Source organism: Madurella fahalii, assembly GCF_045866475.1.
Source record: "Madurella fahalii IFM 68171 DNA, scaffold_2, whole genome shotgun sequence".
In the NCBI taxonomy this organism is placed as follows: domain Eukaryota; kingdom Fungi; phylum Ascomycota; class Sordariomycetes; order Sordariales; genus Madurella; species Madurella fahalii.
The window spans coordinates 674,397-693,670 of NW_027263972.1; the positions used below are offsets into that span (position 1 = coordinate 674,397).

The window sequence follows — 19,274 nt, forward strand, 5'->3', positions numbered from 1 at the left end:
GTGTATTGATTGGGATGTGTTCTGGCGATGGGACACAGTGTCAATTTACCCGTCTTGTTCAGTTATGCCTATTGACCTAATGCACAGGGGGCTCATAAAAAGAAAAATGGCATAGCTGAAGAACCTGGAAGGTCGGTGTAGACGGCCATCATGAACGTGTATTGTACTGTACAACGGCCCCCGTTGGGCCATATGTCTTGGCGAACAGGAACTTCTCTAACACAGTATTGTATTTTCAATGCCGGGAAAATTCCCCATTCTGTACTCAGATCTCTCCGTGAGATGGGGAATCCTTCTCCATCAACTCTCTCGAATCCTGTCGCCACTGCCGATCATGCTACGTGGTACCCCCCTAAGAACTGGTGGGGAAGGGGTCTGAGAGGGCGCGGTTCGGCAAGGTGTTCCGAGTCTGGCATCTTTCGGCAGGGGGCCCATCAACGTATTTTAGCCGGGCAGCTTATCTTCCCTCCGTCCCCCGGTCGCATTATAGCGCTGCTCAATCCTGCCCGCTCCGAGAATGTTAAGACGCGCGGCTATGGTGTGTAGGTTTCTCGCTAGATATATGATTTTCCCTAAGAATGGCAACCCGGAACAGGGATCGGCCCACCGCCGCAGCGCGCGGGTGCGATCGACGTCAATGGCAAATATGGGGACACTCTATGGGAAACAGCGTCGGCCTAGCTCGACGTGCTCAATGGCCAGTGGCCGAGCACACGGATCACCGGACGTCATCGCGGCTCTCTAGAACGGGAATTGGAATCGCCCCGTACCCCGGATAACCGCAACGGAAAGCCACATGTGGAGGATGTATATGAACCCTCATCAGAGCCTCATCACCCCATCCCCGGATTCTCTGATGCCACCAGATTCGTGATCCAGTGTTCCGGATCCGCCAAGCCATCCCGTGACCGCCTCGCGCACCATAACACCACCAATAATGAGCCGCTCAAAGACCAAACCCGCCGAGAAGGAGACTCGCTCCTCCCTTCCTCTGACCGCTTTCCGACCTCTCTCATGGAACCCGCTCCCCTCGCTACATCTATCCCTCACCCATCCGCTCTGGCACCTCGTCGAGCGCCTTTATGCCCTCCCCAACCCGCCGCCGCCACGCAAGCGGACCCGGCCGATGCAGGTCATCTGCGTCGGGCTCCCGCGTACCGGCACCGAGTCGCTCCAACAGGCCCTCATCACCCTCGGCTACGACCACACCTACCACGGTTGGGACATCGTCTACGACGATGAGTGCCACTCGCCGGGGTGGGTGCGGCTGGCGCGGAAGAAGTGGTACGCCACGCCGACCTGTAGCAGCGGCAGTGGCGACGACGGCCGGACCATCACGGCCGCCGACTTTGACGAGCTGCTGGGCCACAGCGTGGCCGTCACGGACGCGGCGGCCAGCGTGTTCGCAGCCGACATGATCGCGGCGTACCCGGACGCCAAAGTCGTGCTGAACATGCGGCGCGACGTGGGCGCGTGGGAGAAGAGCCTGGGCAAGACGCTCGTGCACGCCAACCGCAGCTGGGCCTTCTGGCTCGCCAGCTGGCTCGACCGCGAGTGCTTCTGGGCGTGGCACGTGTACGAGCGGTTCCTGTGGCCGCTGCTATTCCGCGCTCCCGACGGGGACATGGCCGGCGCGATCAGTCGGAACGCCCGGTGGATTCAGAGAGGTGCGTTCGGTTGGGCAAAGGTCCCTGGCCTGTCTTGAGCATGGTCAAGAGATACGGGGGAGCGGGACCTGTTTCAGGTGCTGACGTCGTATGCAGAGCATTGCGCCATGATCCGTGGCCTGGTGCCCAAGGAGCGCCTGCTAGAGTGGTACATCGAAGACGGGTGGGAGCCGCTCTGCAAGTTCCTGGGTAAGCCAGTGCCCGACGTCGACTTCCCACACGCCAATGCGGCCAGCGGCGGGTGGAAGAACCGCGAAGAACAATGCAATAAGCGATGGGTCGAAAGCGCGTTTCTCAAACTGATCGTTGGGACGGCGGTCATATTGGCCGGTGTTATCTTGACGAAAATGTATCTGTTCTGAGCCGCCCTGTGAGAAGGATGAAATGGACAGGAGTCCGAAGGCTATAGTGATTGGGACCATCATATAGAGACCTGCACAAAGTAAGACGCATTTTTGAGGGCATGCAGTTAGACGCGCAGCTACAATGTGTGATAGAGATGGAAGAAAGCCATTGGGGTTTTGGCAGACGGTTGAAGTACTAGAAATTATCGACCGTGTAACAACGAGACCGTTAGAGGAGGAGTGAAAGGAACAGAAATAAGACGGGGGTCGGTGAAATAAAAAGGCCTTTGCCTACCTACCTTACCATCACCGAGGTGCACAAGTCCTGCAAAGAACCCCGAATCAGGTAGTTACCTAGGTAATTAGCGCAAGTTGTGGAATGCCGCCCATTGCATCATGGTGGGCGTTGTAGAGTCAATATTCGGCCTCGCACTCTAGCGATGCCCCGAGTGATTGGCTTTACCGAGTGGCAGGAGGATTTCTATCCGCTATTCGAACACGACAGCCGCCTCAGCACCATGTGCCTTATTTTCGGAACTTGAAAAAACAGGGCCGACGCCGGGTGAGGCAGGAGAAACAAGAGAGTGCGGGCTTTCGGTGGCTCTTAATATATCCCGGCTGCAGCGAACCGGAGTTGAGTTCCATGTCGTTCCAGCATTCCAAGCTGTTGTGTTTTGTAGCACGATCGCGAACAAGCTCCCCAAGGCCGCCATCAAGCTTTGCCTGGCGATCGCTTGGCCCGTTCAGTGCAACTGGAGGCGAACTGATTGGCGGACGGTCGCCCTTGTTTTCGGGAGAGCACCCGGGCGCTCTCCACTGCTGGCCCCTCCCGCACCACAGACTACGACCAAAAGGGACACTTTCAGCACTGCTTCCGCAACACTGCAACACTGCCTCGCTATGGTCCTTCCGCTCGTTGTCAGAAACGGGCCGCTATCGCGATAATCGACATTGGGAAGCAATGCGGAACAAGGCATCCCCACCCCCCGCCCCCCCTTCAATACCCCGGACAGCCGCCGACCCAGGAACCCGGGTAACAGCGGTTGTGGAGATGTGGTTCGCACCTCAACACTATAAGACGGCCATGGTCGTCCCTCACCAGTGTCACCACCGCCGACCGCAACACCCCTCCGCCCAGCTATCTGAGACCAGCCACCCTCCACTCGCCAATATGAGGTTTCCAGTTCTTTCAACGCTGGCAGCCCAGGTGCTCTCTGTCTCAGCAGGCACCATCCTCTGGGACGGCCGCTTCAATGATCTCTCGTCGTCATCGGACCTGAACAATTGGTCGTGGGGGAACCAAGTCGGTCCATACCAGTACTACATCCACGGCTCCTCCGAGGTGACGGCTTATGTCAACCTGTCGCCCGATTACAAGAACCCGGCCGACTCAGGCTCGAAGCAAGGCGCCAAGATCACGCTCGACAACACAGCCTACTGGAATGGCCAGAACATGCGGCGCACCGAGTTGATCCCCCAGACTAGTGCCGCCATTAACAGGGGCAAGGTGTACTACCACTTCTCGCTGATGCGCAAGGATGTCAACCCCCCTGCGACGACTCGGGAGCACCAGATTGCTTTCTTCGAGAGCCACTTCACTGAGCTCAAGTCGGGTTGGCTCTCGGGCGCTCCCGGCATCTCGGACACGTTGCTGCGGTGGTGCGTCGGTGGGCAGACCCAGTGGAGCACCGAGTGGGAGGCCGATGTCTGGCACAACGTCGCCTACGAGATCGACTTTAGCGCCGGCACCGTCGGCTTCTGGCACTCGACCGGCGGCGACCCGCTAACCCGGAAGGTTGCCCCCGTAAGCGCCAGCACCAGCAGCAACGGTGCTGACTGGCACGTTGGTGTCCTCGAGCTGCCTCGCTCTGGTTACCCCGACTCCACCGAGGACTTTTACTGGTCCGGCGTATACATCGAGAGCGGTGACCTGACCACATCCGTGGCTGGACCCGGTAAGTGAACTGCACATAGAGAGCGTCCTGCAGAGGAAGAACTCAAGCTAACGCAGCGACCCGGGAAAGGCGCACCCCCCGTCGGCGGTGGCGGTAGCACGACGCAAGCTCCGGTTTCGTCTTCGACCACTCTCGTTACGTCGACTACTACCAGGGCCGGACCAACCAGCACCACTAGCCCTGCGCCTCCGGCGAGCACCACCCCTAGCGGATGCACGGCGTCGCAGTGGTCGCAGTGCGACGGAGTCAACTATACCGGCTGCAAGACCTGTGTTTCCCCTTATACCTGCAACTACATCAATGACTGGTACTCGCAGTGTGTGTAAGGAGCAACCTTGAGCCTCAATATTGTATCGCAGCATGGCATGGCCCTGTATATAGACCTTCGGTTCTTGTCCATACTTGAAGCATAATTGATATTCCCTAGTCAGAGGCGGTAGAGGACTTTGACATCTCCCTGTGACAAGTGTCACCAGACTAAAATGGCTTGCCACTGGAAGTGCTCCATGCCCCCGGACCCGGAAGCCATGGTTTTGGAGTCATCTTTTACGGAACCACAAGCTCTCACAAGCACCACGCCTTCCATTTGAACGAGTGCCACAGGCAGTAACCCTCTGTTTGTCCGCCCACGCGTGGCACAAATGAACCATCCACGGGAGTTGGGTTGGGAGCTCCTTTGGCTCGGTCAAACCCACCAAATCGGGGCGAGCTGGTGAGTTGGTGGGCTAGGGATAGAGTCCGCGGAGGGTAAAAGAAGCAGATAATACCAGTAGCTTCCCCTTCATTCAAAATATGAGGAATCTATAAGCAACGGACCGTAGTACCCCGTCTCCTAGGCTTGCAGACGGTGCGTGCTGAGTTGGGGAAAACTGTCCCCGGAGGACAGGGTCGCTCTGCTCAGAAGGCCACACTTGCTGGAATGGCGCCCCGGGGGGCTGGAACTTGTCGAGGGCCCATTTTTCTTTTGCACCATAAGTAGGGCCGTCCTGGCCATTACTCCTTGGACAGGACAAACAATTTAGTACTCTTTTCCACACCTGTTGCAGGCTCAAATGACGATCCTTCTTTGCGTGCAAAACGATCTCCCTCTGGTCAGAGGGAGCTCTATCTGTACATGTTGTTTTGACCTTGTCTAGGCTGCAGGGACCTAAGTTGTGATGGTGTCGTCTAGCCTGTCTTGTCTCCCTTATCTTGTCTGTAGACGGTCTAGCATTTAGCCCCCTTTGCCCTCCCCCTTGTTTGATGGGTATACGGGTGTAGATGTGTGTTTCTGCACCATTTCTGTGCTATCATCTACGCTGTCGGCTATTTCTGTCTCCCTGTTACTACGGCCATTGAGACCGCGGTCTAGCCGCAATACTACTCAAGTCATCGGATGCGCAATGGTCTCAAGGCCCAATCTGGTCCCATTTTGCCGGCCTGGTCCTTGCTGTGCTTCCTGTTTGACCATTTCTGGGATTGGTAAACTCTATTTCTTACCACGAACTACGATACAGCACTACAATACTATCTAGTGTTGAAATGAATAATGACGGCGGCTTGAGACCGTTTCCTCCGCCGATACCTAGAGCATCAAGCCCCCGCTGCTCGACTCAGGCGGCTCTTACTAATTATATACAAACTACTACTTGTAACCTCAGCGGCGAGATCATTCATATTATTTGGTCCCCTGTCCTTCTTGCCATTTTTCCTTTGCGGTGATGAGGAGCGGTGGAATCTACCAGTTCTTCTGGAAAGCATAAGCTGGTCCAAAAGCTGTTACAGCTCGATAACCTGACCGGCGGCGGAGTTTTATGACGCTACCGCGTCATCGAGGTATCGTTTAATCGTACGGATCTTTTGCTTCAGCGCGCCCGGCTGCTCTGATAGCGCTGTATTGCCCTCTCGTAGCTCTATGCCCTCAGTCAGCGCCGGGATCTCATCGGTTCGCCTCCGTATCTCCTCCCCCCTTACCCCGAGTTCGGCCCCGAGCTCTGCCATTATCTGGTCGATGGCGTGCAATTGTGGATTATTGTCGAGCTGCTGCTGCTGCCACCGCTTCATGAACCCCGATTCGTTCGGCGGCGCCTCTATTCCTCGATCGAGGCCTTGTTTCACCCGCTCCTGCCGTCTTGATACGATGCGAACGCGTTTAAAGGAGAGCAGCAGCTCTTCTATCTGTTCCGTTAAGCAGTCATGTTCCTGCTCCAGGGCCGCCTCAGGCCCGACCGAGGACCCGGAGGCGAAAGGGACGGCAGAAGCCGCCGACAGAACGGGCTCGGTTTCCTCAACATCCCGTACGCGCCGGTAGAATAGACCACATCCCATGCTAATTACCGGTAGTGGTTAGCAAACATGCCTCCGGACGGGCGGGAGAGAGAGCGCACTTACCATTCCACATCCATACCGGTGGAATGAGGGTTAGGAAGTTTACAACCGGGGCAGGTAGAGAAAGTGTCGTTTGTCGTTGATGGCTGGCCCTGGTGTTCGACATGCTTGAAAACCATGCTCATGTCGACTCTCTGGCCCGGGCGAAAGGCCCCCTCCCACGGCCGTGACCGCATGATATCTCGGCCGGTGCGATAATCCTGGAAGACGTACTCCTTCCTAGCAACCTTGTCTGCGCCCTGGAGGTTGCGAAACCGAATCTCGAGGACGGCGTGCAGCGAATCCCTACGAGTCAATGAACTGCAAGTGGACAGGTGTCTTGCGCCCAAGCGCGTCCTCGAGTATGAAGGGGTCATCGATCAGCGTCAGCTCGAGAGACGAAGGAAGCTTGGTATGGAGTGCCAGGACCGCGTTGTGTATCGGCCAGCTCAACGACAGGAGCGTCCCCAGCACTGTCTTTATATAAGTGCACGTCTGAGAAATCCAACCAATGCTCTCCGCAACCTTGGTGATGACGCTTTTCTGCTCTGAGAGTTCTGATGTGTTGGCGCCTATCCGACCGTTGATTGTTCCAATAAGCTCGACCATGCTTCGGTGACTTGACCCTGCCGTATCCTTCATCTCGTCCATTTTGTTGCCGTTGAGCTTCTGGAGATGGACGCTCGCTATAGCCAAGACCATGCCCAAGCTCTCGCGATGCGACGAGATTTTCGCTCGGTATTTCTCAATCCTCCCCTTATCCGATATCCGGAATCGGATTTTCATCAGGGCGTCTGGGACAAGGGCGAGAGAGCCACTACTCCCCATGTACCGGTCATATTTCTTGACCCGCATGGACAGCTCTTTGAGCGTCTCTCGGCAGTCACGTACCGTGTCCCTCGCAATGTCGCAAATGGGCAGAATTTCGGCATTCTGATCTTGGAACCGGCAAAGGAGATCGACTTGCAAAAGGCACCTTTCAAGACCACCGAGCTCCCGGACAATATCGCGGTACTCTGCCGCTGAGCCGCGGGAATCATCAAGAGCCTCGACTAGATCTTTCGCAAGGAGGCAGACAGCGATGATATCGCCAACAGACCCGAAGGAGATGGCCATATGGAACGGTGGCCTGCCGCGCGAAGTGTTAGATGAGAGTCACTGCGAACAGAAAGATACCAGGAGGGACAAAGAAAAGAAAAGAAAAGAGTTTAAAAATAAAATAAAAAGAAACCTTGAATACCTGTTGTCATGCCGGTATTTACCCCCCTTCTCTCTCGGGTGCACATTGGGCCCAATGATGCTACCCGCAGGTTGACCGTGGCGCTGCTGTCTACGTGGTGCAATCTGCGTCCAGTGCCGCAGAGTGAGGACTCGCTTCTCGATTGGGTATCTACCCGCATGTCACGAGATCTCGATCACAATTATGTACTGCCCCAGGCTTAGTGTCTAGTACACAGCCCCATTCTTCCGGCTAGACCGGATAAGTCTCCAGCACACAGCCTCGTTATTCTACCTAGGTAGAAAGGTGAGGTCATTAGCGCCCGAGTGTTGCAAAGTATTGGTCTCTAGACATTATCTTCAGAATAAGTCTATAGTCATCATAAATGATTTAATCTCTTTTATCATTCCACACTATACGTTACTTATGTAATAAATGTCAATAAAGATGAACCGATTTTTTGCAGTATTGATACCTGTATCCTAGGCGAGAGGGTATGTGCTGTAAGATGAGATAAGCCCTGTGCAAATCGTATGGCAGCCCGGGCTTCTGCCCCGCGACTGGGATATCTTCGAGATCCAGACACTGCTCCTCCACCACAACAATCATCAATTCAACGACATTTGCCCTCATCCCCAATATTCAGCCTTTCTGTATCAAGTGTCCTCAACGATTCGGAGTCAAGAATTTGCTGATTAATCCATCAAGAGATCGAACTTAAATACGGCACCATTGACGGCTGCGTCAACGATCGAGGATCTGTCTCCACCTCTCAGTTTTGGAGTGACTTATGTTAATTACTTACAAAAGATTCACAAAAAGCTGTCCACTGCGTTTCACTCCCAAACCGATGGGCAAACGGAACGGGTTAGCCAAACCCTCATTCAATACCTTCGTCGTTTTGCAACCCGAAATCGCATTACCTGGGCAAATTACCCCCAGGAGCAGAATTTGTGGTCAACCACACACCAAACAAAATAATCAAGATGAGTCCTTTTGAAGCTCTGATGGGGTACCACCCCCGAACTCGAGGCGCATCGAGCACGATGCCCAAGAGGAGAGGGTACCCACTGTTGTTGAACGAGTTCAAAGACATGCTGAATTAAGAACCCAATTAGAGAAGCATTAGTAGTCAGATATGGAGAACGCACGAAAATTCATCACGAGGTTCCGAAAAGAGCGGGATTCACGGAGGAAGCGGAGGGCGAGCAGAGGACGATTTATTATCGAGGAAAAACAAAAGAACAAACCCAAGCGCACCCACCACCCTCAGGGTATCATTCCCCCATAACCCGAAAACGCCCCGACTCCCTAGAAAAATGTCGTCGGCACATGAACGACATGGCGCCCAAGGCGCTCCATCACGTCCCGCCAATTCTCCCCCTCCACGTCGGCCTGAATGGCGCGGCGGACCAGACCGAAAAGCGACCGCTTGGCGTCGGTCCACGCGACAGCACCTTGGTCGCCAATTTGCAGGCGACAAGCGACGCGCATGTTCTAGACGTGCGTCTGCTCGTTACGCTACCGATTCGTGAGCGATGTGTACAGGGGAAAGCACGGAAGAAGTTACCTCGTCCTTGGTGGTCCCCTCGGCGAAGACTAGGGGCGGCACAAATTCGATGTTGAAGCGGCAGCGCGCTACGACGAGAGCCCCATACTTGTAATATGTGTCCTGCACATGACGGTCAGCGAAACCGATCCGAAACACAGACGCTTCATCACTCACCGGAGACGGCTTCCGCTTGCCGGCCATGCCGAATTGGCCAAGATGCGTGGTGACGGCCGACAGAAAAGCTTGGACTAGGTGGTGGCTGGCCACCGCGAACGACTCCCGATTCTCCTCCGAAAAGACGTAGACAGGGCGACCATCGTCACCCTCCTCGGTGTGTCTATAGAGGACACGCAAGAAACCCAGCATGAGCATGAGGTCGACGGAGTCGCCAGCCATCCCACTCGGAGCCTGCCCCGATCAGAACGTGACACCCACACGAACGCCAGAGAAAACACTTACGGTCTCGCACATATCCTTGCCGGAGATGCAACGGACGCAGCGCGAGGACGTTGCCTTATTGAAGCGACAAGACACCGAGATCACACCGTTGTCGGCGCGAAACTGGTTCTCGGCAGTGCCGAGGCAACGCATGCAAGGAGCGGTCGAGGACGCGTCCATGCGACCGACGGAGAGGGACCACATCGCACGCGAAATGAGCGAGGGATACGACGGAAAAGAAAAAGTTGAAGAGCAGGAAGAGGGCGAAGCGTGGGCAAAAAGGCGACGACGAGAGAGCGTAGAGAGGCCGCAATAATTACGTACCTAGGTACGAGGGCCCAAAAGAAGAGAAAAGAGAAAGGTAAATAAGAAGTGAGAGATGCAGGGCCTATTTATGCCCGCACGAGAAGGCCTGTGCACATTTGCAAATTGCAGACATGCATTGACCAAGGAAGCGAAGAGAAACGCGCATGAATAACGTCGTAAATAAGGAGTCACGATATTTTGTTTTGGTGTTGAGGATGCGCCTACAATTTTACCCCACAACAAGCGCACGGACTTAATCTAGCACAACTCGTATGCGACAATTGCACTGCATCGAATACAGGCCTAAGGACATGCCTAAGGATAGGCCTAAAGAAGAGGGAGGATTATTGTTATATGGCCTACGCTTAAGGTCCAAAGCCTAGAGGAGTGATGAAGGATGACATTATGAATCGGGGGATATTAGGGTATAGGAGAAAGCCCTCGATTAATCTTAGAAGGCTGGGTTTGGAGTTCCGGGTGAGTGATGTATTTGGTGATGAGGCGGTCGTATTCGCCCTTGCTGCCGTCGAAGGGGACGTTGAAGTGCACACCGCCCTCGTTGGCGGTCTGGCGTAGGTCGCATATTTACGTGGTGTCGATGGTGAGCTTATTGGGCCAGCGGGTGGCGTAGAAGGCGTTCATGGTGGCCATGACGTCGTCGGTAATTGCCCCCTTGGGCAACCATTGGTATCGGCCCGCGACGGCCATGCCCATGACGGTTGCTGAGCTTTTGGACTAGGAGCTTCATCTGGACGACCACGCCAAAATCGCCGCCTGAGCGACGTGGAGCGCCCAGAAGAGGCGACCCATTTCCGAGTTCGGCGGGTCGGATTCCTTACGGTAACGAGCGCGCCGTTGGCGGTCACGAGGCTGGCTTCGGCGAGGGTGTCGTCGCCCATGCCGAAGCTACGCATGAAAGGGCCGGACGATGAAGTGGCTGACGTCGACAGTCGGGCAGCGGCCGCCGTTGGTGATGAGGCCGACGTAGCCGCCGATGATGGGCTGCTCGTATACGTCACCTGCCCGTAACGACTTTCCAAAACGTCCACCTTGATCCACGATGGCTGGAAGTACGCGGCATTCTCATGGATACGCCCAGATTTAAGCAAACGTCTGGCACGCGTCCGCATCGAATCCGGCGCCAGCCGCGAGTGTCCTAAAGTGGCGCTCAAGAATAATGCGGTTCCTCCTCATGAACTTAAAAGTAGCCGTGGTTCTCGGCCCTGTCTACCTAGGCAAGCCACCGAGCGCCTTGCTCTCGGGTCAAATACTTAGCCAGCCGGGGCTAAGGTCCACACGAAAACACCTTGGACACCTGTGACACTTAAGGTGCAATTGCTGCTCTGCAATTGCGGTTCCGCTTTTGCAACAATCATATAGCCAGCCTGACGCCATCCAGCCGAAGAGATCGGAGCTTCTACGCTCCGAGGGAACGATGACTGGGGGTATCCTGTCGTTGTGAACGCGATTCGTTGGCTGGAATTCGAATATAAGTCGCAAAGGGGGGATGTGGTAGTAGTGAAATGGTGCAGAAACACACATCTACACCCACATACTCATCAAAACAAGGGGGAAGGCAAAGACGGTCAAATGCCAGACAGACAAGATAGACAAGACAGGCCGACGACAACACCACAAACTGGGTCCCTGCAGCCTAAACACTATCAAAACAACATGTGCAGATAGAGCTCCCTCTGGTCAGAGGGAGATCACTTTGCACGCAAAGAAAGCTCGTCAATTGAGCCTGCAACAGGTGTGGAAAAAGAGTGCTGAATTGATTGTCCTGTCTAAGGAGCAAGGCCAGGACGGCCCTACTTATGGCGCAAAAAGAAAATGGGGCCACGGCAAGTTCCAGCCCCCGGGCGCCATCCTAGCAACTGCGTCCATCTGACCAGAAGGACCCTGCCCTTTGGGGGCAGTTTTCCCCAGCTCAGTAGTCGGGGCTCTAGGGCGGTAATAATATCATTTGGGGTGGTCTGAGAGACTGGAATCCGACTCGACGCGAGTATCTACGTCAAGAGAATGTCCAGAGACTTATGCCAGTGGATCAACCAACGATTGAACATGACATATACCAAGGACGGTGTTCCTGGGTACTTTGGCATGATTTCGTTGGTTACCTGTCGTTAAAGAGATAAACGACTCGAGGTGTACTTACTGATATGATCTGCCACTGGTCGCGAGGACGCCTTGTTCTATAGAAACGACCGTGGCGCTCAAGGAGTCGCAGGAAAATCTCTAGGTCTTCGTCCCCGTGCAGAGGGAATAAGCCAGATTTTTCCTCAAGACCGCCGCCAAGCCAGGGGGTAACGTTTGCCACAACTGCGTGCATCCTCGGTATCAAAACGATATGCGTTAAGTCTTAAGGATGCCCTGTAGCAAGTACTACATGAACACTTCGTTAGACGACCAGATAACACGCCAGACTTTTGCGTAATCAATTTATCTGCCTTACATATATATATGTAAGAATGCATCCACCACCTACATGCCTCTGATGGATGTGGTCACTTCCAAGCAATCTTCTCCCTCACCCACTCTCCGCACCTTGGCGATAAAACAACAATGCGTGCGTTGGGCCCGGTATGCCCCGTGAGCGGCGGGCCACGAGTTATAGTCACACATCGCCTGGCATTCCAGTCAGGATGCATCATCTTCTGAACCGGAGTCGAGTTGACGCTTTTCGGAAAAGATGTCCCGAGGTGTAGTGCCGCAACCATCTGCGGTATAGTGGCGACAAAGCATTCCCATACCATACAACAAGGATCCAGCTTAAGTACCGACTTCAAGGGAGATCCGATCCCAAGGCCTCTTGCATCCCCGCTTTGATATTTGCCGGGAAAGCGGCAAAGAGACGGCCCGTGATCCTTCGAGAGATAGCGTCTCTTCCAATCCATACGACCATTCCGGAAGCGAAGCGCTGTTCTGCTCAATTCACGAGTTTCAGAACAGAGACTCTTCAACACGAATTTTGGAACTAAGTGCATAGCCGCGACTGGTCGGACTCTGTCAGGTCCTTTTCGCAACCTGAATAGTGATATTGAACCGTAATCGCCATCGTTGTATGTCAGGGCTGTCAAACGATCGTCGTATCCCGTATATTTGTCCGTATCAAACAATTCCTTCTCAAGGTCGTCGAGGGTTTGTGGATTCTTGACCTTTGCTGATATTGGGAGGAGGATGGTACGTTCGGTGGCTCGAAAGAAAGCCAGCAGGTCTTCTCTGTGAAGTGAATCCCGGAGCAACCCGAGAATACCCCTGCTTGACACACCAAATCCCATCACTTCCGCGCCCCCTTCCACCTCCTCGTAAAGCGCTAACCTCGCTCTATACCTTGCCTCACGGGCGTTAAACTGCGGGGTTAATGTTTCACTCTCGAGGTCTGCCCAGCTCAAGAAATTTGCGCTTTGCCACAGGAGTTGCTTATCGAGAGAATCGGCAGAGCGGCCTTCTCCAGCGTCGTTTCCTTTCCCAGCGTCGTTTCCTTTCCCAGCGTCGTTTCCTTTCCCCGTATGACCCCCCTGCCCAGCGTCGTCGCCCTTCCCAGCATTGCCTTCTCGTCCGGAGGGGTCCTCTTTCCCATCGTCCTTCCTCTCAGCATCATCCCTCATTCCAGCGTTGTCACCCTTCCCAGAGTCATCATCTTCTTCAGAGCTTCCTTCGCTTTCGTCCTCTGACTCTTCCAGTGACCCCAGCCTGTTCAGAAATTTCAGGGCACTCTCCCCGAAGAGCCGCGGGTTGCGTCCAAGCTCATCGAATTTGTTTTCCGTCCGCTTCAAAAATGCGCTGTTTGCAAGAAGAGGAGCAAGAGCTTCCTGTAGAGGCTGAGGAAAGCTCTGGATTTCTCTCATTAGGCCTCGGTTATGACTGTCACGCGATAAGTTTTCATACAAGATGAATGGAGACTGCGGGGGAGAGTCTCACTCCTGGAAAGGCCCTTCCCTCGAAGGGGATTGGGAGGGTTTAAACACAGGCCGACCTGGGTGGCCAAGAGACGTAGTGCCCAGGGGCTTGTCCGGAAGCCCAATGTCCTGGTTGGGATCTTCCGCTGCTTTGAATTCAAGTTTCTCGATTGTGGCCTATAGGATGTTAATTTTCTCGTCGGCTGCTCCGTGTCATTCAGCGAAAAACTTTCCCTCAGGTTCTCGATCTGTTCATTCAGCTGTTCAATATAGGACTGGCTCCCGGTCAAGGAATCCTGTTCTGACTCCTGAATCTCCTGGAGCTTCAGCGCGAGGCGAGCACGCTCCACCTCTAGCTCAGCTACGTGTATCAATTCGTCACGCTCAACGCGGCCGGCTTTTCGGCTATTTTCCAGATCATGTAAGTTTTCCCTATGTTTATGGAGTTGCCGTTGGAGTTCCGCCCGGTCTACATATACCGTTAGATCTGGATGGGATTTGAAAAAGAATTGTTCTATAGATTCTTACCTAGCGTCTCCGAGGACTTTGGGGAGTGCTTATCACGGCCTGCGAAGTCGGTATCCATGGAAGATCAGTTGGCTTATTCCGTCGTTGCCTGGCTCGACCTCTACTCCAGCTAATGGGGGTGCTCGAACGGCTTGATCTGGCCAGTAAACGATGCGGCAAAGCTTCGATATTTTAGGTGCAGATATTTGACGCGCAAAGAAAGAGTAAGGTACAGAGGTTGAAGCACCTCTGGGCCGGTCCCTCTGGCTCTGGTTTTTAATCATACCTTAAGCTTTGGTCGAGCAACCCCGCGTAGCCCCTCCCAGCAACGCCACCCACAGCAGTAACCAATGATGCCATTCCTCACACATCAGTCAAGCCACCTCCACCCCCTTCTACGAAGCCAAGGGAGGCTGTGGCACCAGGCGCAGGCCTTCACTGCAATATTTTCCGCGGAGATAGCAACCCATCCAGCTCTCGCATCTCCACGATCGGCACACCCCCATCCCCAATACATTCCCCGCGATGGATGCATAATTACCTCATGTACAGTACCATGCTTGTGCAACCAAACCCTACCGAGGAACCCCGCCTTGTATCCGTCTCATACCACAGAAACCGAAGATATCTCAATTTGCTTTTGAATAACCTTACTCCCCTTTCTTATCTTCGCCCTCTTACGTATGGGACAGACTCGTTTGCTGTTTGGCGGAGTCATATACTGCGCCCTGCGCCGCTCCGTGATAGTGGTGCTGCAGTGTGGCTTCGAAGATGCGCTTGCTCTATTCATGTTTGCCGGACTTTCGCTGTTGTAATGCCCAGTCGATGTCGATCATTGCCTCGGACCTCATTGTCTTCAACGCCCACCAGCAAAGTCTCGTGGTGATAATACCGGACCATATAAATATTTTCCCTACCTACTTACTAGTTGCACTGTGGAGCAATTCACCCTCCTAGTTGCGTTTCTGGCATTGCCCCGAGCGTTGACAACAAGCGAGATATCAGAGCAATTCTCGCTGTAGGCTAGGTTCGCAACGGGTTATCGCTCGGCCGCCAATGCAGTATTCAGGGTGCAGAGCTGAATGAAGGATGATCAATTCCTACAAGCAGCCGTGTTGGATGAATATGAACGACTTGCTACCTTACTCTCCGTTGTGATTGTCGGACCGAACCTAAACTGCTCCCGCTCTAATCTAAAGTAACCTAATGACTGCTTTTACAAACTACAGCCCAGCAGGTAACTTTCTTGGTAGCGTAACAAAGAGTGGGAGGCAAACAAACTCCGGTCCGGCACAAGCTGGCAAGCTTAGCTCAATCTGCTGGAATGTTTTGTGGCACGCCCCATATGTTCCTGGGTTGTATGGAAGTTGTGGGAGGTGGCAATTGTCCAAACGGTGGATAGGCAAGTCCCCCTTGACCCCGAAACAAGCAGCCATTCACCAATCCATGCAAAACTACCATTATCACGTCCTTTACGAGAGTGTAATGCCTTCGCCATTATATCCAACCTAAGATAGGTTGCTGGCAAACTCATCCCCTCTTCAAAGCCACGACCTTCTTGCAGTGTCGGTGCACTGGCCCCATTGGTGGATGTCTCGGGTCCAGGAACTGGAGCATTGCGAGAGCTATTTGAGAGGACTCAACAAGTGGGTATCGCGCACGACTCTTTTGGGACGGAGAGGTTTATTGCTGATGCAGAGGATCAGGAACTCCGGGAACAGGGTGTTATTAAAGAGCATTGCGCCGACCCAGGTGATAGTAAAAGTTAAGAGTCGACAGAAGACGGAAAGTATGCGGCGCTATATCGAATTAGTAGCCGGACATGGAGATATAGACTCCCTTCTACTAATTTCCTTTATTTGATTTGTATAGATGACGCCAATGGAATGCCAAACCCAAATCGCTCCCCGGAAACTGAGCAAACAAGCACGCAAGAGAGAAAAAACACCCCCTTTTGAGCCCTATGCGGGTATTACATATCCGGAGCCTCTTACCACGACTTGACCTTCTGCATGCTGCCCTCCTCACTCAGGGCCTTGTGCATGTCAAACGAGTTCCACAGCAGGTGTGGCTCGTGGCCCATGCCCTTGCGGAGGCACTCGCTCTCGGCCCGCTCAAAGTAGCCCTTGAGGATCGGCTTATACACGTCATGTGCGCACTTGTCAATGATGACGCGGGCCCTCTCGCGCGGGCTCATGCCCCGCACGTCAGCCAAGCCGTTCTCGGTTACGATGATATCCAAGTCGTGCTCGGTCTGGTCGACGTGCGTGCACATGGGGACGATGCAGCTCACGCCGTGCGGGTCCGTCTTGGACGGCCGCGTCGAGGGCGTGTGCATGATACTATACTTTGCGCTCCGCAAGAAGTCGGCCGACCCGCCGAGGCCGTTGAGCATGCGGCTGCCCATGACGCACGTCGAGTTAGCGTGGGCGTAAATGTCTACCTCGACGGGTGTGTTCATGCCGATCACGCCCAGGCGACGGATGATCTCAGGCGAGTTGGATACCTGTTGCGAGCGCAACAGCAGTTTGTTGTGGTACGATTCCCAGTTCTTGTAGAAGCGCTCGAAGCCCGTGGGCGAGAAGCGGACCGACGTGGCCGTCGCGAAGTCGAGGCGGCCAGAGTCAAACAGATCCAAAAAGGTGTCCTGGATGACTTCGGTCCAGACCTTAAGGTTACGGAAGTTGGAGTTATCCAGACCGCCAATGACGGCGTTGGCGATGTTACCAATTCCAGATTGCAGCGGAAGCAGGTTGGCCGGCAGACGGCCATGCTTGACCTCGTGCTCGAAGAATTCGATGAGGTGGCCGGCGATCTGCTTTGAGGTCTCGTCCGCCGGGGCGTTGGGTTGGGTCTGATCCTGGTAGTCGGACTCGAGAATGCCGACGACCTTCTCAGGGTCGATGGGGATCGAGTTGGTACCGATGCGGTCCTCGACGCCCATGATCAAGTAGGGTTTCCGGCGCGGGGGGAGGTCAGTCATGGTGATGTCGTGGAGACCATCCATGCTCGGCAGGGAGGTATTGACCTCGACCACGATCTTATCGGCGAGCTGGAGGAGCTCGGGAGTTGCACCGACCGACGCACCGGGGACGATGCTGCCGTCCTCCTTGATCTCTGTCGCTTCTACCACAACAACATCGAGCTTGTTACTTGGCCTATCCTTGGTATAGTAGCCCTGGGTTCCCGGTTAGTGCCCCTCGTGACCAACCTAGACTCCGAGATGTCCTTACGTATACGAGGTCCACCGGGAACATGGACAGATGCTTGTCGAAGAACTTGATGCGGCCGTCGTTGATGCCCTTGGCAATGTTCTTGCCGACTTGGTGGGGAGCCCGCCTCTCAATCATGTCGAGAGCCGCCCAGCGGTTCTCAGTCTCAGCGCCCGACGAAGCGCCAACAAAAAGGCTGTAGCGCATCTTGCCCTGCAAGTTGTTCTTCTCGACGTGGTCTGCGAGGAAAGTGGGCATTTTCCTGTGAGCCGGAGAGTCAGCAGCTGGCTGGAATTCCTCCACGTCCGGGAATCTCACTTCGGATAGCCGACGCCAGTGAAACCGGACCAGCCGATGTATGAGCCATTGGGGAAGTGCTGCAGTAGGTCTTCAGGGTGGCAAAGCTTTTTCAGCATCGACGGCCGCTTGATGCGCGCCTTGAGCGCCGCCGAGGCGATAGGTGACGCCATCGAGACTTGCGTACTCGGTGCTGGAGGAGAGAAGGAAACGCGAAGAGATCGTGGAGCGGGACAGAAGGATGATGCAATTCGAGAGCGGCGACCAGTTCGTCCGACGTCGAAGGCGGCCGGGGGAAAGAAAAGAGAAAACCGAAAAACTTTGCGAAAAGAGCTGCAGCTCCCGGCGACCCTGACACTGGAACCTCAAGCGGCAACCTGGGACCACTTAAATCGTCAATGGGTCGACATCATGTCTACAGGCCCTTTCCCGGCTTCGAGACCTCCATCTCTAGGCCTTAGGCGTCACCCGGCAGGCACAGAAGCCCTTGCCCCGCCCCGCACATCATCCGACGGCCATCCGCCTCGGAGCCACAGCAATTGAGCGCTGGCGATGTGAAAAGCCGCTTTCTCAGATAATGTGTGTTAAATAACAGATATGCGTCGTCTTCCTGTACCTTTCCCTACCTATTGTTGACGTTCAAACGTGGATTGTCGAACAAACACCACACGAAAAAGTGCAAGGGCGGTGATGTCATGGGTCGTGTCAAACAGCACCCGTCCAATCGGAACGTGAGACGGGCCGCTGTCAAATTTCTGGGTCCCTGAGGCGTTTGCCGAAACTCGGTCTTTGCGGACCCACTTTGGTGGTGTCGAAGTTCCGTTGAGCCGCACAAAGTGCTGTTGAGCTCGGCTATCGCTGACTCGCGGTGGAGCTCTCTCCGTTCGTCCATCGTGCGGACCATGCCGCAGAAAGGAGAAGAGTCTTCTGCTGCGAAGTATAAATAAATGTCAGTCTGCTACCCCGCAAACCCGTTTCTGGGAGCTGCTGTTAACCGAATCTCCGCGGACGCGAACCATTCTAGTCCCGTGGCTTCCGACATCCCCATCCGCAATGTCCGAACCTTCGGAGCGTTGAAGGCGCGAAGAAAAGATCATGAGCCTATTACTGAGCCACTTGAGCCACCACTAGCGAGCGGCACGACCCGGATCGCGACCGTCGGGAAGGTCGGACGGTCAGAACATTGCGAGGCTAGTTGTCCGGGAATGGCCACGCCGGCGAACCCCGTCACCTTGCTTTGCTGTATAGGGCGGGCCATGCAATCTACGTTCCGAATCGCGGCATGGTTGAGGGAGGGCAGGTAATGCCTTACCGGCATTGCAACACTGTAGGAGCCCTGGCAAACCGGGAGGATCAGTTGAATGCGACGGACTGGATGTCGAGTCCGTCCCGCAAGGCTTAGTTGGTCGGGCATGCATTGTGAGAAATCTGAAGCGGTGAGTTTGGAATTCAACTTTGAGACATACGGGCAGCGAAAGAAGCGATGGGCAAAACATCCCAAGACGGGGAATGTGCCTGGTTATCGAGGA

General features: G+C 54.6%; 6 protein-coding genes across 6 annotated transcripts; 2 read left to right on the plus strand and 4 right to left on the minus strand.

Annotated features, from left to right (window-relative positions):
* Window positions 1-937: 937 nt before the first annotated feature.
* Window positions 938-2,029, plus strand: MFIFM68171_02942 (uncharacterized protein; the record flags this gene model as incomplete). The annotated part of the gene is made up of 2 exons (XM_071058364.1): window positions 938-1,667; window positions 1,764-2,029. The coding sequence occupies 2 exons, from the start codon at window positions 938-940 to the stop codon at window positions 2,027-2,029; spliced, it is 996 nt and encodes a 331-aa protein (XP_070914465.1).
* A 1,153-nt stretch (window positions 2,030-3,182) lies between these two features.
* Window positions 3,183-4,292, plus strand: MFIFM68171_02943 (uncharacterized protein; the record flags this gene model as incomplete). The annotated part of the gene is made up of 2 exons (XM_071058365.1): window positions 3,183-3,966; window positions 4,036-4,292. 2 exons carry the CDS (start codon window positions 3,183-3,185, stop codon window positions 4,290-4,292), a joined length of 1,041 nt encoding a protein of 346 aa, XP_070914466.1.
* Window positions 4,293-5,757: 1,465 nt separating this feature from the next.
* MFIFM68171_02944 (uncharacterized protein) lies at window positions 5,758-7,428 on the minus strand (the record flags this gene model as incomplete). The annotated part of the gene is made up of 3 exons (XM_071058366.1): window positions 5,758-6,274; window positions 6,337-6,552; window positions 6,623-7,428. The coding sequence occupies 3 exons, from the start codon at window positions 7,426-7,428 to the stop codon at window positions 5,758-5,760; spliced, it is 1,539 nt and encodes a 512-aa protein (XP_070914467.1).
* Window positions 7,429-8,842: 1,414 nt separating this feature from the next.
* On the minus strand, window positions 8,843-9,701 carry MFIFM68171_02945 (uncharacterized protein; the record flags this gene model as incomplete). The annotated part of the gene is made up of 4 exons (XM_071058367.1): window positions 8,843-9,028; window positions 9,102-9,203; window positions 9,258-9,491; window positions 9,543-9,701. 4 exons carry the CDS (start codon window positions 9,699-9,701, stop codon window positions 8,843-8,845), a joined length of 681 nt encoding a protein of 226 aa, XP_070914468.1.
* A 711-nt stretch (window positions 9,702-10,412) lies between these two features.
* MFIFM68171_02946 (uncharacterized protein) lies at window positions 10,413-10,726 on the minus strand (the record flags this gene model as incomplete). Its single annotated transcript, XM_071058368.1, has 2 exons — window positions 10,413-10,562; window positions 10,667-10,726. The coding sequence occupies 2 exons, from the start codon at window positions 10,724-10,726 to the stop codon at window positions 10,413-10,415; spliced, it is 210 nt and encodes a 69-aa protein (XP_070914469.1).
* Window positions 10,727-16,226: 5,500 nt separating this feature from the next.
* On the minus strand, window positions 16,227-17,918 carry ACH1 (acetyl-CoA hydrolase; the record flags this gene model as incomplete). The annotated part of the gene is made up of 3 exons (XM_071058369.1): window positions 16,227-17,414; window positions 17,470-17,710; window positions 17,767-17,918. 3 exons carry the CDS (start codon window positions 17,916-17,918, stop codon window positions 16,227-16,229), a joined length of 1,581 nt encoding a protein of 526 aa, XP_070914470.1.
* Between the last annotated feature and the right edge of the window lie 1,356 nt (window positions 17,919-19,274).